We start from the raw sequence: 18,818 nt of genomic DNA, 5'->3' as shown, positions 1-18,818 counted from the left end.
CATAATGGCGCAGTTTCGCGGTTTGCGTTCGAGTGAACTGTTTGATGAAATTGTCGTTTTAATTACCCGACACGCTATCAGTGGTAAGCGCATTTTTATTATCCCGAGGCTATCGAGGGACGGGCATTAAGCATTTGCAACCACTAATGTGTAGACGTCGGTAAGAATTGCTTCGAGTTTATAAAAAAATAATCTCACCAAAAACAAAACTGTCAAGCATCAGGATTTCATTACCCAACGGCAGCATGATGGGTTGACGAAGTTACTCTTTTGGTAAAAGTTTAGAAATTATCCAACTGCCATTTGTTCGATGCCGGTTAACTCACAAGGACGCTTTTTTGTCTTCTGCTGTTAACGAGATAACTTCCATTTTTTTACTAACGCAGCAATAATTTTAATTTTAATATCCATGGTACTAAGATGCGGACAATTTCCCTAAGTTCGGCAACAATCTTTACTAAACTTTCTTTTTCTTTTGCTCATCATCATTAGAGTTTAAAAAATGGACGCCTTACCCCAAGCATAAACACACGCGGTAGGCGAAGAAAAAAAGGCGTCAACCTTCACCGTTACGAAAAGCTCCGGCTAGCGAACCAAAGCTCTGGTACTTTAACTTCAAAAGGAAAATTTTGTCTAATGAAGCAAAGCCCAATTCGCTCGGAGGGTTATATTATTATGGGGTCGTTTTTGTTATTGCCATTTTTTCATTTTTCTCGGTACCCTCTATCGGTGTTCTGGTGTCGGTGGATCGTTAATGTATGCAGGTCGAAAGAAAGCCGAACTTGCACGCCACCATTACACAGCAAACTGATGGTAGCACAAAACACAAAAAAAGCTACACAAACAATTTTCAACTTCAATCCCAGCTAATCTACTCGTCGTTCGCCTTGCTTTACTTTACATTTTAATGCCATTTCTCATGCCGGGTTTCTCTCTTTTTTTCTCTCTCCCTTTCTTGCATTCCTTCCTGCGTACAGGCAGCGGGCTGATAGACGAAACAGAGTTCCTGCAGTGGGTGGCGAGAATACAGGCCCTAAAAGACGACAGCAACACCAGTAGCAGCAGTAGCAGTAGCAACAATCCCGCCCAGTCCGCCGACGACGATCTAACGCAGGATCTAGTGGCAGCGTTCCGGTGAGTGGGATGAATACCGTGGCACCCTGTTTGCTTTTGGTTTTTTGGGACCGGTGGGCAGTCCTTTGGCTGCCCAAAAGCGGCTTACGTGCTAAGCCAAGCAGAAAGAGAATTTGCGCGTAGAGAAGCTTGATAAAGTGTCGTACAAAACGTTTACTTCATGGCGTAAAAGTCAATAGTATTTCTTACTATGGATTGATATCATAAATTAAGCACAATTACATGTGAGGGTAAAATTAAAGAAAGATTATTTAATTGCTGACATATTATTTAATTGTTCTATACAATACATGTACTTGTTGGATTGGATATGAGGATTTTTATACAATTATGTATTGTAATGCTTTTTTCAAGATTGAAAAAAACTTTTACTAAACCATGATCATCAAAGCATTAAAATTTCAAATCGACCAATCACTGTGAAATACAGAAAATATCTAGGGAAATAATTAAAAATACTTAGTTGCCTTTCTTTGACGATTCAATATAGTCGAAGTGCATCAAAAGTGCTCGAAAAGAACCAAAACTAAGCACCTCTCAGTAAAACTCCAACCGAATGTGATTCAGTGCACTTGAATGTTTTTGTTTTGTGTTGTTTTTTGTTTTGTTTTATGCAGAGTATTCGATCGTGATGGTAATGGGTACATTACGCGAGACGAGCTAAAATCCGCCATGGATATGATCGGCGAGAATGTGACCGAGTATCAGCTGAACGAAATGCTGGAGCTTGCCGACGCCGACAAGGACGGCCGAATCAACTACGAAGGTAAGTGTCCATTGTGTACCAGAGGCAAATCAAGTGCCATTTCATAATTCAACATCATTTGTACTTTGCCATTGCCGCCTTGCTGAGAGCATACTTGCACCGTACGGAGCTTTCCCATCTGTACGTTTCCCACCAATCGAATCCTGAATCCTTTCCATGTCCATAGTCTATTTGGGGAATGGTGTATTAAATGAAAGCATCTATGAAAAGCTACAATCATACTCATTTCAACCCCGTCACTTTATATGCGCATTGTTATTGTCAAGTGCATGGGCAGGTTTCATTTGTGGAGTGCATATGGGTTTACGTCTTTTTTAGGATAGAAAATTCAACAAATACATATCATATCATCCAACGATAAATATATTTGATTTTATGTTTATAATTAAATAATGTATGTATGTACTTTTGGGGTATTTTTTCCATGCAAGTGAATGAGATTTAGCGTGTAAATAACTAAAAAAGATCTGCATAAAAAAACTTCAAAAAATTTCGATGAAAATTCCAAACACTTTCTGTGCGAGGTAATGCTTCAACCGACGATAATGATCAGTATTTTTCAAATGTCAAATAAATGTAATGGTTTTCGCTTACTCGCATTTCGTTTCGGCCATTCGGAACTTGCATGCAGCCAGTATCTTTATTTCGCTACACTACAAGCACTGATTTGATTGGCGAGTCGTTTCTACCGTTCTGCCAAACAGACTCGTTACTGTTGATGGCCAGTAGTAAACCGCATCCGATCGCCGTCAGTGATGTCTATCGCTGCTTCCACCATTATCCGGCAGTTTGGAATTCGAGTTGAGTCACTTTTCCGGCCGTAAATTGCAAAACACCGTTCGCTTAATGTGTTCATTATCGAACAACAGCAGCTACGGTCACTAAATCAGTTGGACTTTCAACCCCGAAACTTCCTCACCGACGGAGACACGTGGTTACGGGTGGATTATATGCTTGCGGTTAACACGTTCCACCACCAAATGCTTCTCTCTTCTTCTCGCCTCAAACTCGAACCACTTCCCAAGCGCATTATCTACCTTGGCCTTGAGCCTGCCTGTTGGAAATGGTAACCGTGCGTCGGTTCGTTCTTCTTACACCCTTCAAAGGACACAATAATCTTGCGTCACCTACACCGCTCCGGCCTGTCCACTTCCTGCCATCGATGGCCATCGATAATGCGAGAGATGGTGTTAATTTAATTAAACCCAACGGCATGACAATCCTAGTACTGTTACCACTTTAGTACATTTCGCTCCGGTCGTCCGTCTTCGACCATAACCACAGTTTGGCGGGTTTGGCTAAGGCTCCGTTCCACACCATAAGCCACAAAGGGCACTTTTTGGAGGCTTGTAAAGGGTCTTGCAAAGGGTGTGAAGTTTATTGTGCACTAAAATTAATAGGCGTCCAATTAAACCATTAAAGCGAACAACGCAGCGAACCGATGTGTGGTGCGCAGCTGTTAAACGTGGTTGGGTTGGTATCAGTGGAAGTTGCAGCGAAACGATTTATATCTAAAGTAGATGAAACCGCGCAATGAAATATTTTGTGGTAAAAGCGTTTGCTGGCGCTTAACCACAGTTTCGGTTTTTTGTTGTTGAATTCTATTCTATTCTAAAGTATTCCCCAACTTAAAGATCTTGAAGATGATGTTATTGCTGTCTTTTCAAAGATCATCTTTTTTGCAACAGAATTTATATTGATTAAAAAACACTTACCGATAGTCATATCGTAAGGAATTTTCATCTTTACTGTCTGCAAACAAACATATATGATAAATAAATTTTTATTTCAAGTGAAATTTATATGAACGATTTATATAAACAATAGTTAGTTTAAATGAGGCGACCCGGTGGTGCCACGCCGGGACCGGGTTCAAATCCCATCCGGACCGTCCTCCCGTAGCAAGGACTGACTATACGACTGCGTGGTAAAAATAAGTCTAGTAAGCCAGAAATGGCCGGCGTGACCTGTAAGGTCGTTAAAGCCAAAAAGAGAGAGAAAGAGTTAGTTTAAATATCTTACGAATAAATATTTCTCTATTGTAAAATGAAACAAAATATTTTCCAAATCAATTGCCGGAATCGTGTAACTCAAAAGTTTTGGCTTTCTATTTGACACGCGGAAGAACTGTGTGTTTCTAAAATAAAAACATTCAAAATTTTCATTGCATGAGCAATTCGAACGTTTGGGTAAAGTTATCGTGATCATACAAACGAGCTTATATTTTTGAAATACTTTTTTTACTATCAAGATCACTGTAACAGAAGCTTTGAACGAAGCAAAATTCTGTAGTTTAACAACGGTTTATACTAGGTACCATATACTGTATGTTTTTTTTCAAAATTACTGTTAGTTTGAGCTTTTTGATTTTTACAGTTATAACAGAACTCTAGACAAGACAAGCTATAGGGTGAAAATTAAAATAAAATACTAAACATTGTGTATGATCATTAGCAACTCAAAACTCGGTAAAATTGGTAGTTATTCATTTATGCCACTGTCATAGACTTCCATGGAACAATAACCACAATCAGGAGTAAAGACTACTTGTATAATAAATATCTTTTTGAACCGTCTTCGCCGTATTACTAGAATACGGTTTGTCAAAATGATTCAACCAATGCTATTAAGTGATGTAAAAAGATAGAAATAGTCTGTTAACTTAACTGCACCGGCGCGGTATTTACATGCAAATTGCACATTGCATGTTGTATTAAGGCCCAAAAAAAGTACCAGCATATGAAATAATCTTTATTTTGTATATAACCGTGTGTTCGCGTGTACTTGTGTGTATGTGTGTGTGTGTGTGTGCGTGTGTTTGTCAAATAGAAATGCATTTAAAAACGTTGACCTCGTCAACTGCATTCGCTCGTGATGCTGCATCTTGATAAAATCGTTTGTTTTTTTAAACTTGCACAATCCACATTTTTTTTGTGTGGTAAATGTTTCATTTTCTGCTCAGCTCATAGTGTTTGGCGTGAGGTTTAGTTTTTTTTTTATTTTGGTTATGGTGCTCGCTGATGTGTTTCATCAAAAAGAAAAGTGTTTTCATTACTGCGTGTGTACTGCTGATAATGCATTCTCACGCCTAACGCAGCAAACATTCATGCCATTGTATGTCTGTATATTTCCTGTCAGTTTCCCGTTGCGGGGTGCTTTAAATTAGCAAAAACGTGCGAACACTATTAAAGCCTCCGAACGAACTGTTCTTATTTTCTTTTTGCAGACTTTCAAAACTTTTTCCTTAACAATTTCGATGCGCTGGTGCAACCTCCGAAGAAGTAAGGCAAATTGGGACCGACTTCTCGTCAACCCTTGAATGTGTATGGGTGTGTGTGTGTATGGTAGTGCGTATTGCGTGCAGTGAACTGTGCGCGAAGTGATCCTGCTGAGGTGATCGAAGTGATCTTCAACGAGCATAAAAAAAAACAAATATAGAAACCTGCAGTGGGTCGCAAATATGGACGACCCTCTTACGGGCATCACACATACGCACATGTATCACGGCGTTCATTCGTATACTGATAAATTAGGATGTACATTTCTTTTAGAGCACTTAGTGCTGTTACTTAAGCAAATATTACACAACACGCGCGTTACGATTGATAGTGTATATTAATTCGAAGTATTAATGTTCTCTGGATAGATAGATCCGTTTGCTTCCTACGCAACCCGGTAGAAGCATGAAACTTTTGTGACTAGATTGTAGAGAAACGAGATCATACAACAATTAAACGAAACAGGAAATCATTAGCTGTACTTTGTGACCTAATAAAATGAGAGTAAATTAAAACCTACAAAAACAGATCGGCATTCCTTGGTAGAGATTCTCTCTCTCTCTCTTTCTCTTTGTTTATTTGCAACCGAATTCTGTTGAAAAAAAGGCTTCGTTAAGTACACGCAGGTATCTTGTTAATTGTCATCCTTGAAGTCGAACCATGATGATTTCCTGGGATTGCCAAAAATGGATTTCTCGTCCCTCGTGGCAGTTGTTTGTTTCGAGTGATCAACAAATAAATAGTCACTTCAACTTCCAACCACATTATTACGCGAATCCACGAAACGGGACTGTGTGTCTGTGCTGCCGTTTGCCCGACGGATATGTTTCATTTTTCGATTAAATCATCCCAAAATGAGAACGAAAATTGACTTCCCACCCACCTTTACCCGCCTTCATTCCCAGCAATTCCTCTTACTATGTATGGTAATTTCCACGTCAACCTTTTCCAACACACTAGCGTGTGTTTTTCGTCGCTCAGTCAAATAGTAATAATAATGTTTTCTTTTATTTTATTTTCATTAATTTTTTTCACTTTTTTGCTCTGCCCTGTATGGGAATTAAATTGCTTCGTTTTCCACCCGCAGAATTTGCCCGGTTGCTGCTGTAAAATGGCTGTGCACAGGATGTAGGATTCCTTCAATCGTCATCGGAAAATAAAATCCACAACCCAAACCATCCAATCAGCACAATGTTCTACAAGCAACGGTCCTGTCCGCCATTTCAACCCAACTAACAACTGATCGTAAATATTTACCAAAAATGCTTTAACTTTTTAATTGGACATTGTATCCAAATCTACGATTTGTGCTTTTAGTATCCAACGTTTTGAGGTGACAAAGTTTTTCACCGAAATATGTTCTCCTTACAAAATGATATTACCATCCTCTTCAAGACGGATTAAAATTGTTCATTGTGTGTGTGTTTTTAAGTCTAAATTCATCTCATTTATTTTCATTTATCTCATAAATCGAATTGAGAAAAGGCAGAAAAGTATAAGCCTGATTTGCTAAACATGTAAGATATGTTTCGTTTTGTTAAACTTTAATGTGATTCGTTCAAAATTTACGTTTTTACAGCAAAGTAAAAAAAATCGTCATCATGCAAAAGCATACAAAAACGTGTTAGAAGCAAAAGTTTTTCTTTACAAGAAGTAATTTCACCGTTTAGGGAATTACTATTTGCCATCAGTAAAAGACAAACCTAGTTGGCAAGCGATATGTAAAGAAGAAAAGAGTGGAGAACAACAACAACAAACAAACAAAAAACAAATGCATATATAAAATTTAATCTCATTGTTAATTAACGTCTGCTGCTGCAAAAACATGAAAATCCTTTTTTTTAACGCTCGAATATAGCAATGGGTTTTGCGTTTTAATTTTCACGCAAATATGAGTTTGTTTGATTGTTGTCTTTAAACGTAGAAGGAGAAATTTACACAAAATATATTATACATATTTATACATATATAAATATAAATTCTAAAGCAGATGTATAATAAATAAATTAAAAATCTGTGCTCTGGTAACACACATGAAGGATGCGAGAGTATATGTGGATGATATAGTACATCCTAACATCTGCTGGCTATCGATATCAATAATCCTCTCCCCCCTTCCCCCCAAAAAGTAATGTTGTAATTATCCATGTACACTCTCATGCTTATACCGTGTTTTCAAAATAATCCTTCTATCCAACATTTAAATATTGCATTGCTTCGCTCTAAACGCTAAACACGGAACAAATATCACCCGACAAAGAAAGGGATATGCTTGGGTTATAGTTTGGAGATAGAACAGAAGCATAACCAAAACAAGTAAAGAAAAGAACAAACCTAAATTAGTATGTAAGCGATGTAACCGGCAAGAGGTGTAGCGCTTGTACGTGTTTTTTGTGAGGAGCTTTAGGGACATTTTTTTGAATGAGCCAAACATTCGGTACAGGAATTGATGGTGCGGTGATTTAGCGATGAGTTCCTGCTCGGGTATGAATGTGTGATGAATGTGGCGTTCGAAAGGAGCATGATGTAACTTATATATTGTAAGAATGTAAGTAAAGTGAAAAACCAAAACTATGCAAAACTAATGGTTTAACAACCAAAAACACAAATCCAAAAATAAAAGGTGGGAAAAGCATCTACGTTTAACGCTACGAAACATTGATTCAGCTGTTGCGCTGAATCGAGACAGGGGTCACAACCCGCTTTGTGAATAGAAAATGGACTCTCGGATCGGATGAGTCGTGGTTTTAGTTCTTTCCTTTTTTTGTTCTGCGTTGATTTTCCCTATTTTATTTTATATGTGTGTGAGTGTGTGCGATTGTGTCTGTTATCAGCGTATAGTGGATTATTTTAGTACAATTAAAGCTTATACACTGTTAATGTTAAGAATGGAAGGAAGGAATTTGTTTTCAGGGGCACACTGCCCTATATACAATTGTATTACGATTATATTATCCATACAAATGTAAGACACATCCTTAGCTGGGGCTACATATACATGTGGAAACACAGAAACGTATCGTTGTGTAGAAAATAACAAACCAATACGCACAATTATGTTTCGGTTTTGTAGCCTGTTTGTTTTACCCGTTCATATACTAATCTCAATCAATCTAATCAAGACAACACCTAGACATTAAGGGACACAATATGAGAAGATGTGCAGCTTTCCTAACTGACTTTCACACCGATAATTGTTCGTTTCGTTTTGCTGCACATATGAAGCCATTCGTAATGAACGGTTGTTGATGAACGATCGTTTACATTTTCTAACAATAAAAATTAAACACTTAATACTACCGCTGTAAACAAAAGGGCATATGTGACGCCCCAGCAAATGCCTAAATGTGTTTGCTGCACATTGCTGCTAAGGACACAACAGTGCGCCAAAAGGGGGTTTGGCAACCCCAAAAACGCATTGCATAAAGTCAACAACAGGCAACAATATATGCTCTAATCGTTATGCAGTTGTTGTTACTTATTGTTAAACAAAATTTAATCAACCACCCATGTGGCTATGTGGATGTGCTAAAAGTCCGTTTGCACACATAAGTAGTAATAATTATTAAAAGTGCATCGCCATAATTTAACACATTTGTTACAGCATGTGTGTATCGCAAAGCAGGGATGTTTGTCTTGCTTTTAAAGAAAGACAAAAAAAATCCCCCAAAAACTTACTGGTATTATGTTGGGGGAACACGGGGAAGAAACAGAACGCCGAAAATGATTGAGATCAAAAGAGGGTCAAAAAAAAGGGAATTGAAGGCATTAGTGGAAGAATAGCAAAACGGACACAAAGAGCATAATAAAAGTCGTGTGACTGATTTTTACACCAAGTGCGAAACATGAAATCGCACCCCAGTACTGTAACAGGCGTGTGTGTGTGTCTTTTTGTTCGTTTTTTTTTTGCTTTATTTTGAGCAGCCTTTTTTCCAAACAAGATGCCATAACTGTTTGCCGCCGAATGAAATGTAACGTTGCACAATAAAACTAAATTGTAAATATTAAAAGGGAGAAATATTGAAGAAAACCATGTTGTTAATGCATACACGAGACCACGGGGTGTTGGATTTTTAGAACATTTTTAGAACAAGCGACATATTTTTGACATGTGGCGGCTTTGCCATTTTTCGGAAGCCCGCCAAGTATTTGAAAAAAAACGGCAGGTGTAAAATAAAACACGATGATTACCATCCGAAAGCTAATTTGCCCTTTTTGTCTTTTTTTGTTTTGTTTTTCGTTCCATTCCATTCCTCCTCCTTGCAGCCAATCTCATTATTTCGGATGGCTGGCTGAAAAATACGTGGAGGATGACTCCCAAATGACACGGCCCTGGTGCGCTAAAGCTTCCCACTAAAGTCCAAACCCACTAAACCCAAAAACTTGAATGCTTTTTTTACCTTCAGCTAATGCTGTTCCTTCGACCCCAATTGGTACCAACCTCAAGTGTGAAGAATGAGTGCGTATTCACGAAGAACGATCAGTTTCGAAAAACACTCCATTCCCGACCCTAAGTAGCTAAACGGCACATGTTTGTCGTGTGTGTGTGTATGTGTATTTGTGTGTGTGTGTGTTTGCGAATGTAAGTAACAGCCCACATAAACGGTAGGCTAATAAGCTAAAGAAAAACGGTCTTCAAAGTTAAACACCAACGTTTAAAACCATCAGCAAGCCGAGAGATGCGCTTCGTTTTTTTCTTTTTTGTTGTTGTCTCCTCCGAATTCTCCCTTCTATTTTGTTTTTGTTGTTTTGGGGACATTCGATAGGAGTACGATTTGTTGTTGTGTATTTTTTTCCACGATTTCCTTACATTTCCTTCCTCAGATGATCACACCGAATCATAATTTTTTTTATGCAAACGATGCCGTTGTACTAAAAAAATATTTAAAAAACACACACACTAATATGTTTGCGGTGTATTTTAAACAAACCGGTAGCACCGGTGACACAAAACCAGTCAGCAGTCGAAAATTATGTAAAAAAACACACACAAGGCGATATAAATTGCCACCGAATTGAAACGATAAACGAAGCAAAATTAGCTATTTTTGGAGGTACTTTTTTAAGTCTTGCTCTGATCTGTATGCATGCACAGCAGAACGCAAGCTGTGTGCGCAAAACGTAAAGCATTGTAGTTTATCGGTAGTTTAGCAACTAATGATAACTGTGCACCAGTGTGGGCTAAATAAGAGGCGTGCGTGATAAAATGTTAAACCTGTTACACTACTCTATGCTTACCCTCGTGGGCTTACGTCGTTACTGAACGTTACTAATTCTTCCGTTTCGGCTTATATTGTACGTCTAGATGTGCGTGAAACATGAAGCTTTTTTTTCACTAGAAGCGTAAGCACTAGCTGCACACATTGTCACACATGCGACAGCATTCAAATAAGCATCCTATTGTGGAACTAATAATGTCTAAGAAAACACATTTTACATACTAACTAATGGCTGTAGGGTTCCATATAAACGAAACTAAAACAAAACAAAAATCCCTTTCTATTACCCTAAGGGAAATCGTGTTAGCTGTAGTACCAAACAGTAAAAGGTATGATAACGAATGGATTGTTCCACCATTTTTCCTTGTCAAACGTTCTACTACTTCTTACACGTGCAAGTAACGGCGAGGTAACGTGGGGCTGGCTGTAGATCCGCCATACTGCGAAAGAGCAGAACATAAGATGTCCTGTTTCTCGCAGTGTGTAGAAAGCTGTGTGTTTTTTTTTTGTTGAACCACGAATATACATCTACCGATTAGTTCCTGTCGTATCAACAACAGATAGCTTTCGTACTGTCAATTAGCAATCAACGTCACACTTCAATCTTGATTTGGTTTGATTATTACATGTTGCTGCTGATTGTGACCGATAATTCAGTTTAACGTTCGTTCCATTAGCACCAAACAAGTGCTTATGAAACCTTAAATCCATGGTTCCATGCTGTTGCTGTATATCTGGTGGGACCAACCCCGGATTGTCTATTATGACACTAGGCAAAACCATCACAGCCCACACAAGTGGCATTAGCAAACGAATGGCTTCATGTTGCCCAACTGCTGTTGTGAATCTCGCAGGATAAACCTGCTGGGAAATCGGTGCTTTCCTGGTGAGTTTTCAGACCTGTTTGCTGCAAAACATTGTTATTTAGTTAGTGAAAAACTGTCTGAAATTGCTCTGTTAGCTCGGTATTATACAGACTTCACTTTTTCTCTTAATTCTTAACGGAAGTAGCCATAAACTGGATGAATAATTGAATCATACGAAAACATTAAATCCATTAAATTTTTTAATCATTAAATTCAACAAAGCAACAAAAGCTTGAATACGAAGCTCACCAATGATTCAACTACTATAGCAAATATTTGTTTATACTGATTTGATGAACATTTTTATAAATACGACCGAAACTATTCGGTAGATCTAATAATGTACCAAATTTGTTATCAACTGCTTTTGACTGGTCGGTTTAAAGATTCTTAACGCTTAAAGCTTTTAATGGAAAAAAATGTCCCCTACAACAACTAATATAAAGTGGCAATCTTAGTAGATTTACTTAAATTATGTTTCATATCTTTTAAAACAACGGCCGTACGTGGTCTTTTATTATTCTTTGTTTTGGTACACATTACGGCTGTTAGTTAGGTTCTTGTTAGTGGAACTCCACTGTACGTTTCACAATATACCTGTCCAACCAAAAGCTACAGTTAAAATCCACCAACACCATCAAGACGCAAGGCTAACCCAAAATTTCAATCCCAAGCCAAAACCCACTCAAATGTGTCCAAGCAAAAAAGTGTTCTCGAGTGCGTCCTTCAGCAAAAAAGCCCCATTGAAAATAAACTAAGCCAAAAGACAAAAAAAATGCCAGCATATATTTTACAGCATGAGCAGTAAAAAAAACATAGCAAACAAACAAACAAAATGTTAAAGAGCAAAAAAAGAACAAGAGCGAAAAATATATTGTGGCCTTTTTGAGTAAACTACGAAGAAAGCAAAAACCCAACCAACAGACAGGTTGCATACAAAGAAGTTTAACACAAGCGCAAACAGAATGTTAAATTACAGTGCGTATAGCAAACATTATTGTCGTGATTTTATTTCGGTGCGTTTTGGTGTGCATAACAGCCGAAGCACGAAGCAAAAAGGTGGTGAAAGATAGCAAAACAAACACATTGCACTAATTTTGGCAATGATTAGGCAGCAGTGTTCTTGTTGCTGTTTAGGTTAGGGTTGCATCTTTATGTTTTGGTTTTGCTTGAGAAACATTTACTTACCACCATATCAGGACGTGGCTAAAGATGGAAGGAAAACCGATGTTGAACGCTTGAAATGTGGAAGATTCATCCACAAGATGGGCGATTGAACGAAAGTTAATAATAAACAAACAAAAGAAAATCATACAATAAAAAAACCAACAGTGTGTACTGATTTTAAAATATATAGTAATGAATATTTTATATACGTTGGCGAATGACGTTTTCCCTAATTTTACCATGAACCATGAATAGGGAAGGAAAACGGACGTGACAACAACATCGTCCAAAGAAAAATGTATTTGCAAAATGAAGCAGATATACATGGAAGTAGCGAAACAAGAGAAGATCCCAAACACACTTTTTGTGTTTCTGTATGATTCTTTCTCTTGTAAATTAATTATAGAAAAAAAACCACACACATTAACTAACCAACATTCAAGACAGAAAATAACGATGTGAATTTGTTGAAAATATGCAACAATGTTGGGGGCATCTTCTAGTTAAAGGAAGGTATGCTGAATGGGTTTTATTTAACATTAAGATAACTATTTAAAAAAACTGCAAATCAAAACATTATACTAAAAAATGCGTTACCACAAATACTGTACTGCTTCAATGCATATGCTCGGTGAAGTGATCAGCGAGCAAAAGGAGAGAATAGCAGAGCAAGACCTAAGGAATGAATTAGAACGATTGGATACATTTGTTATTAAAGTGTGACCGATGGCACGATTGATGGAATAAGAGATGAATAATAAACGTAAAAGTTGTTTTCAAACAAACACGTTTGTGTAGTGGTAATTATTTATCTAGAAAGAAATGGATTTTGACGCTTAACCGAATTTCTCCGATGTAAGTATGATCATTTATTATAACTTTCATTATTTCCACACATCAAACAAAAATTACGATGACGTGGTGATGATATTTAAAACATTTGATACACGATTTTCAACCACCCAAGACACCAACGTTTTATGCCATCGGCGATATAGGGGATGAAGTGGTGCAAACTGCATACCTTCACAATATGCGTCAGTGCAGCTGAACTTATCGTGCTGATAGTTGACAAATAGATGACGCTAGCAGATTTGAGCAACACGAAATAATATGGTGCTGACGATAGAATAATTAATGATGCTTCTGAATCAAGGTGGCGCTCGTGATAATAGTTGACATGTAGGTGACGCTAGTATCACCAACGAATATCCCATAGATGACGCTAGGAGCATTGATTTAATATTATGAGATCAATTTAGTAAATTAAATGACCCGTAGATGGCGCTAGCAGTTTTAATTAGATCATTTTAATTAGACAATGCATTCAAGATACGCCGGATTGCTTTGCTTTGACGAATTCTTTCTTGTACAGGTCAGAATGGCATTGGCAATGACAATGATTTTATGACGTCAGAGAGACTTTACTAAACTGGTAAATTTAAACATAATTGAAGTGGCTGTTTTCGACGTATATTAGCTACTTTTCGAAAATTTTCGTTATTTTTTCTCCCTTCTCTGCCAGTATCTCTTCAATGTTTCGCTTTCCGTTCAAGTCGGTAAACCAGTTTAGATTGTCCGCTATCAGATGGTGGTTGCTGCAACCATCACACGTCACTATTACGACCCCTTTTTCATATGCTTGCTTGGAAATCATTTTCATGTTCCGGTGGTTACACACCTTGCATGTAAATATAAGGCTCATCTTGCGCGCCTGTATCCGGCCTATTTCATCTGTCGGATTATGTTGTGCACTATCAGCTACTGGAACAGTTGTACAGAACGCTAGAAGAGAAAACATGTTCGGTTTATCCTGATGATGCAATAATGTTTGGCAAACTCACATGAGCGAAAAATAGAGTTACATCCTATGCTGGAGATTTGTGAGATAGCTTTTGCAGGCACGGAACTCTTCGCCACCTGTAGTACGCATCGTCTACAAATGAACCTGAATGCAGTCCTCGCTAGAGCCATTTAAGCTACAGGAATAATGCGATTCTATCGTCCAGAAAACCGCGCACCGTACTGAATTTTGTCACAACAAAACATGTTTTTATTTTGCTGTCAAAAGACACGCAGTCCATTGACATTCCTGCATTTGCGTTCTATTTCCATTTTGGCATCCAGGTGACCGTCGAAGGTTGCTACACCACAGTCGAAATCTGTCATTGGTGCTGTTATCGATCGCGGCCAATTCTGACAAACTACATTGAAAACGAGGAGATTGCATGTGTTTTTTGCTCAGCCAGAACTTACAACCATAGAAAGAAAAAGATTGTTGTACGGTGTTGCTGTCTTGAGTACGCCGGTTTCACATAATACACACTTTGTGCAATTAAACAAATTACCACAACGCAGTGAGCAGTGACAAAGGTGCAAGTTGCGGGTAGACAAACAGCTCACTTCACTGCACTCCCATCTGCCTCACAGTCCGAATGGATTCCGACCCGGAGGTGGTGCTGGTGGAAAAAATTGAAGAGGACGAAATTTCTACAGATAAAGACAGCGGTATGGAATCGGCCACCGGCAGCAAGGATGAAACACCGGAACGCAAACCCTCGACCGTATGTATTATTAGTGCACGGCCGATTCCCTTCTGTGTGCGTTGTGTAGGTTCTGGCACAGCAATGTTGTATAGCATTCCCGGGGCTTTAGTGTAAAACCAGTGCATTAATCTGTATTCGTTGTGGAAAAGGACACCAGAAAGAGTTGTTTTGGTTTCGCATCACATTGTACCTAACTCTAGCCCACCAAAGAAACAGAAGTGCGCTGCTGTTTTGTTGCGCAACAATCATTTAATTCATGTCCCATTTTTTGTATGTTTTGTGTGCCTACTCAGCCTGAAGAAGAGCCCAAACAATCCGAACCCGTGAAACCGGCTGCTATGCCGGAGGCAGCACCTGTCGCTGCAGCATCCTCCTCATCATCATCAGCAACCCCAGCACCGCCAGCTGCAGCATCGCCACCATCCGGACCTTCCTCTTCCCGGCCTTCCGCATCCACCCCGCCGCAACCGACAAAGACAGTGGCACGCACAAGTGCAAACGATTACGATGACGTAAGTGACAAAGTTATCACAAAAACTAGCACGCACGAAAGGGCGCAATAAACAACATGCACACTTGTCTTACATTGCAGGAACCAGACGAGAGCCTGGGTGAACGACTTTGGGGTTTGACGGAGATGTTTCCGGAACCGGTGCGCCAGTTTTCCGGCGCCGTATCGGATCTTACCGTGCGGAGTGTTAAGGGGCTGTATTCGCTCACCTGTAATGTGTCATGGATTTTCTTTACAAGTTCCATGATTCTGTTGGCACCGGTTGTGTTCGAAGTTGAGCGTGCCCAGATGGAGGAGATGCAAAAGTCACAACAGAAGCAGGTCCTGCTTGGACCAGGCACGGCCGTTGGTGGTGGTGCACCCGGTGGCATGCCGGCGTTACCACCCATGGCAGCGGCTCGATAAACGTTATTCACAGTAGCAGCATCCAATTTACCAGTGTTAGTGTTTTAGTGCCGCGAGTACGCCTTTTTACGTTTTTCTTTTCGCTTCTTGGCATCTTCATAGGATTTGATTTGCAATATATCGTTTTCCCAGTTAATACACAAAAAAACCGCAAAACGAAAATTTGCCAACGATTACGTGGCCCATCACACACGTGCATGAATTAAACAAGCAGCTAGTTGCCTAATAGAACATCCGGCCTTATCAAACAACCAAGCGGAAAGCCATGTGTTTCTTAGTCGAATACTACTTAAGATGTTTGCAATTCCTTTATAATCTTAGTAGATGGGGCATCATGGGCATATTTTCCTTGTTCCCGATTTCGCCACTGGCTTCTGGTCGTGCTGTTAATTCGCATCTCAAACAAAAGGTTTGTTTCAAGTCATTTTGTTGCATTTCGTAGAGAATGGTGTTCCATTTCTACCGACACAGCAGGAGTACATTATACATACATTATATCGCTTCGTTTAAATAAGGAATGTAGCTCTACGAGGAAAGAAAGCCAGACAAACCAATAAACACACAGTCAGTGAGGTATAGTGAAACAATATTGAAATTGTCATTTATTTAAATCGAATGACAAATTAATTTTTATGGTAAACACCTACCATCAGCCATACCTACACACTCAAGCATCGCCCATTTCTTCATCCTCCAGCACTAAATCGTCCAACATTTCCTCAAGCGTGATCCGTGGTACGGACGGATCGTCCATATCGTTCGTATCTACCGGTATCTGTTTGTTTTTGTCCTTAAAAATGTTCACATTTTGCCGCAGCTCCGGATCCTCTTCCAGGTCCTCTAGGAACTCATTGTACTCGTTTTCGATATCCGTGTCGACCGCCACGTCTTCGTTCAGGTGCTTCAGCTTCCAGTTGCGAGTCTGCTTGCGTACCGTCTTATCATACGATTTTTTTATCAACAACACATCGGGCACAAGGTCAGCATTCAGCTTCTCAAAATCGGAATTATTTACGTTTGCCTCTCGCAAATCATATCCCAGCACCGAATCACCCGGTTTCAGCAAATTTCCCAGATGGGACTTGATGTGAATGGTGTTATCGTTAATGCCCAGCTCGGAAGCCTTCACCACCCAAACGTCTGCCAAAGAGTGACGGTGCGATACTGGACCCTGGCCTGGAAACATTTTTCGTTCGCTCTCCCGAATGATTTCCACATCCATCACGACAAATTCGATCATCTGTTTAGGATTGCAGATTGCTTCAAAGGGCGTCTTCCAAAATGCCATATTCTGCACTTCCGCCACTGAAATTAAACCATAAGTTTAGACATATTTTCACAACGTTACGATCTTTGGGTTGCGCTTACTCTGTGCCGTTTGGGGATCGATAAGGTGGATCGAGTTAGCCACTTTGGAAACCAAACAGATCGGCGCTATGTGACCCATCTGTTGCATTAATTTCTTGCTCAAACACACCAAACTACCCTTCGACACCGGTACGATATCGATGGCGTACGAGTACTTGTAGTTGTACGAATTGCTGTGTATATCGTGCGAAATGAGCTTTTTAGAGTTGGTCACCTTTACTGGAAGAACTGCTTGCAAGAAATCAACCATCTTTCTGGCGTGGGCATCGGTCGCGTAAAAGAAATCTAAACCACCGGCGTTTGGCTTGATGCCAAGCGTGTTTTCATGCGCCTTATGCTTCAGTATCATTTGCTCGAGGTAGAACAGCGTCTTCCTGTTAACCGCTTTCTGACGCACCGTAACCATACATCGCCAGAAGTCCTTCGCCTCGATTCGGTGACAATCATCACACATCTGGTTATTCACCGTAAACTCCACCACGAATACCTGCTGCAGGACGACATCACTCATCACCTCTCCATGTACGGTTAACTTTACCTTGATGCGCTTCGAGTGAGGCTCCGTCCAAACGAAACCCGCATCAACCAGTTTCACTTGTCGCAAACCTTGCAAGCGCTTAAGGCAAAGGCTCAACAGTTCCTTCGATTCCAGACTGCACTGTACCCATTCATTCGGTGGATTTAAGTAGCGCTCGCAGTTCCGACAGAAGAAAATGACCGCCTGCTTCGGAATGTTTTCCGTGATGTCGACGTGCGAACGAAGGCAAGGAACGCACATATTCGATGCGTTCGGTTCGATCGGCACACCACATTCGCAGCAAAGGATTTTATTCACCGCTCCGGAAGCCGACGGAATTGCCCCATTCGTAGCATTGTTGATGTACTCCATGTTTTACAGCACCTATTTCTTTCCCAGTACGAAATGCACAACATGTGCGCGATCATACGTCAACAATTTAAGCAATAACTGACAAATCGTTCAACGCCATGCCATAGATTTAAATGATCAGATTGAAAGATTGAACTTTTCCAAGGTGTATTATTTAGCAGGTGAATTTTTATCAATTTTGCTGGGCGCCATTGCTTAGAGGACTTATGTCAAAAACATATGTGGGAATGTTTGTAAACAATATCTGCTGGGATGCATGCCTACGTACAGCACGCCGATATGTATCGGGAAACTGAGAGAAAACAACCTTGCCAAGTGTAGAAGTGTAAAACTGTCTGAAATTTATTATAAAGGAAAGTATCGACGAATAGGTTCGTTGCTTTAATATACCCAGTTCAATTTTGTTGTCGCTATAACTTGGTAGAATTTGTGAATGATTGCGTGACAACGTATGAGTCTTAACAGCAGATTGTATTGCAGTGCGTGAAATCCGACCTCAAGACTGCGGAACCTACAGATTCAGGATCCACCAGTTGAGCTGAATGCTTGTTAAGTCACGATGAAAAAAAATTGTGTATGTTCCTCCATCTACATTCCACCCTCTTGTCCGCTCTTCCTCTGAATACCTCTAGAAGCGTTCTGTCAAGTGGCGAAATGTCAATTTGCTCT

General features: G+C 39.6%; 4 protein-coding genes across 10 annotated transcripts in view; 2 read left to right on the top strand and 2 right to left on the bottom strand.

Annotated features, from left to right (window-relative positions):
- LOC125769222 (calcium-binding protein E63-1) overlaps positions 1 to 13,215 on the top strand; it is a 66,345-nt gene extending 53,130 nt beyond the window's left edge. For 6 of the 7 annotated variants that reach the window (XM_049437801.1, XM_049437800.1, XM_049437799.1 and 3 more), the window contains 3 exons: positions 978 to 1,134; positions 1,752 to 1,900; positions 5,127 to 5,705. In XM_049437801.1, the coding sequence (XP_049293758.1) occupies positions 978 to 1,134; positions 1,752 to 1,900; positions 5,127 to 5,185 (365 nt within the window). In that variant the 3' untranslated portion in view covers positions 5,186 to 5,705. Of the gene's footprint in view, positions 1 to 977; positions 1,135 to 1,751; positions 1,901 to 5,126; positions 5,706 to 6,265 lie in introns of those variants that run through there. The other variant, XM_049437798.1, reaches the window with a different exon arrangement.
- A 615-nt stretch (positions 13,216 to 13,830) lies between these two features.
- On the bottom strand, positions 13,831 to 14,507 carry LOC125769233 (DNL-type zinc finger protein-like). The gene is made up of 2 exons (XM_049437817.1): positions 14,275 to 14,507; positions 13,831 to 14,215 (listed from the first exon to the last, which is right to left on the bottom strand). The coding sequence occupies exons 1-2, from the start codon at positions 14,402 to 14,404 to the stop codon at positions 13,911 to 13,913; spliced, it is 435 nt and encodes a 144-aa protein (XP_049293774.1). The 5' UTR covers positions 14,405 to 14,507; the 3' UTR covers positions 13,831 to 13,910.
- Positions 14,508 to 14,603: 96 nt separating this feature from the next.
- LOC125769228 (mitochondrial import receptor subunit TOM22 homolog) lies at positions 14,604 to 16,479 on the top strand. The gene is made up of 3 exons (XM_049437811.1): positions 14,604 to 14,994; positions 15,270 to 15,488; positions 15,569 to 16,479. Exons 1-3 carry the CDS (start codon positions 14,866 to 14,868, stop codon positions 15,890 to 15,892), a joined length of 672 nt encoding a protein of 223 aa, XP_049293768.1. The 5' UTR covers positions 14,604 to 14,865; the 3' UTR covers positions 15,893 to 16,479.
- Positions 16,462 to 18,218, bottom strand: LOC125769215 (60S ribosomal export protein NMD3). The gene is made up of 2 exons (XM_049437789.1): positions 17,261 to 18,218; positions 16,462 to 17,197 (listed from the first exon to the last, which is right to left on the bottom strand). Exons 1-2 carry the CDS (start codon positions 18,147 to 18,149, stop codon positions 16,560 to 16,562), a joined length of 1,527 nt encoding a protein of 508 aa, XP_049293746.1. The 5' UTR covers positions 18,150 to 18,218; the 3' UTR covers positions 16,462 to 16,559.
- Positions 18,219 to 18,818: the final 600 nt, after the last annotated feature.

This window comes from Anopheles funestus, chromosome 3RL (assembly GCF_943734845.2).
Source record: "Anopheles funestus chromosome 3RL, idAnoFuneDA-416_04, whole genome shotgun sequence".
NCBI lineage: Eukaryota > Metazoa > Arthropoda > Insecta > Diptera > Culicidae > Anopheles > Anopheles funestus.
This window is presented reverse-complemented; position numbering and strand designations above follow the sequence as displayed.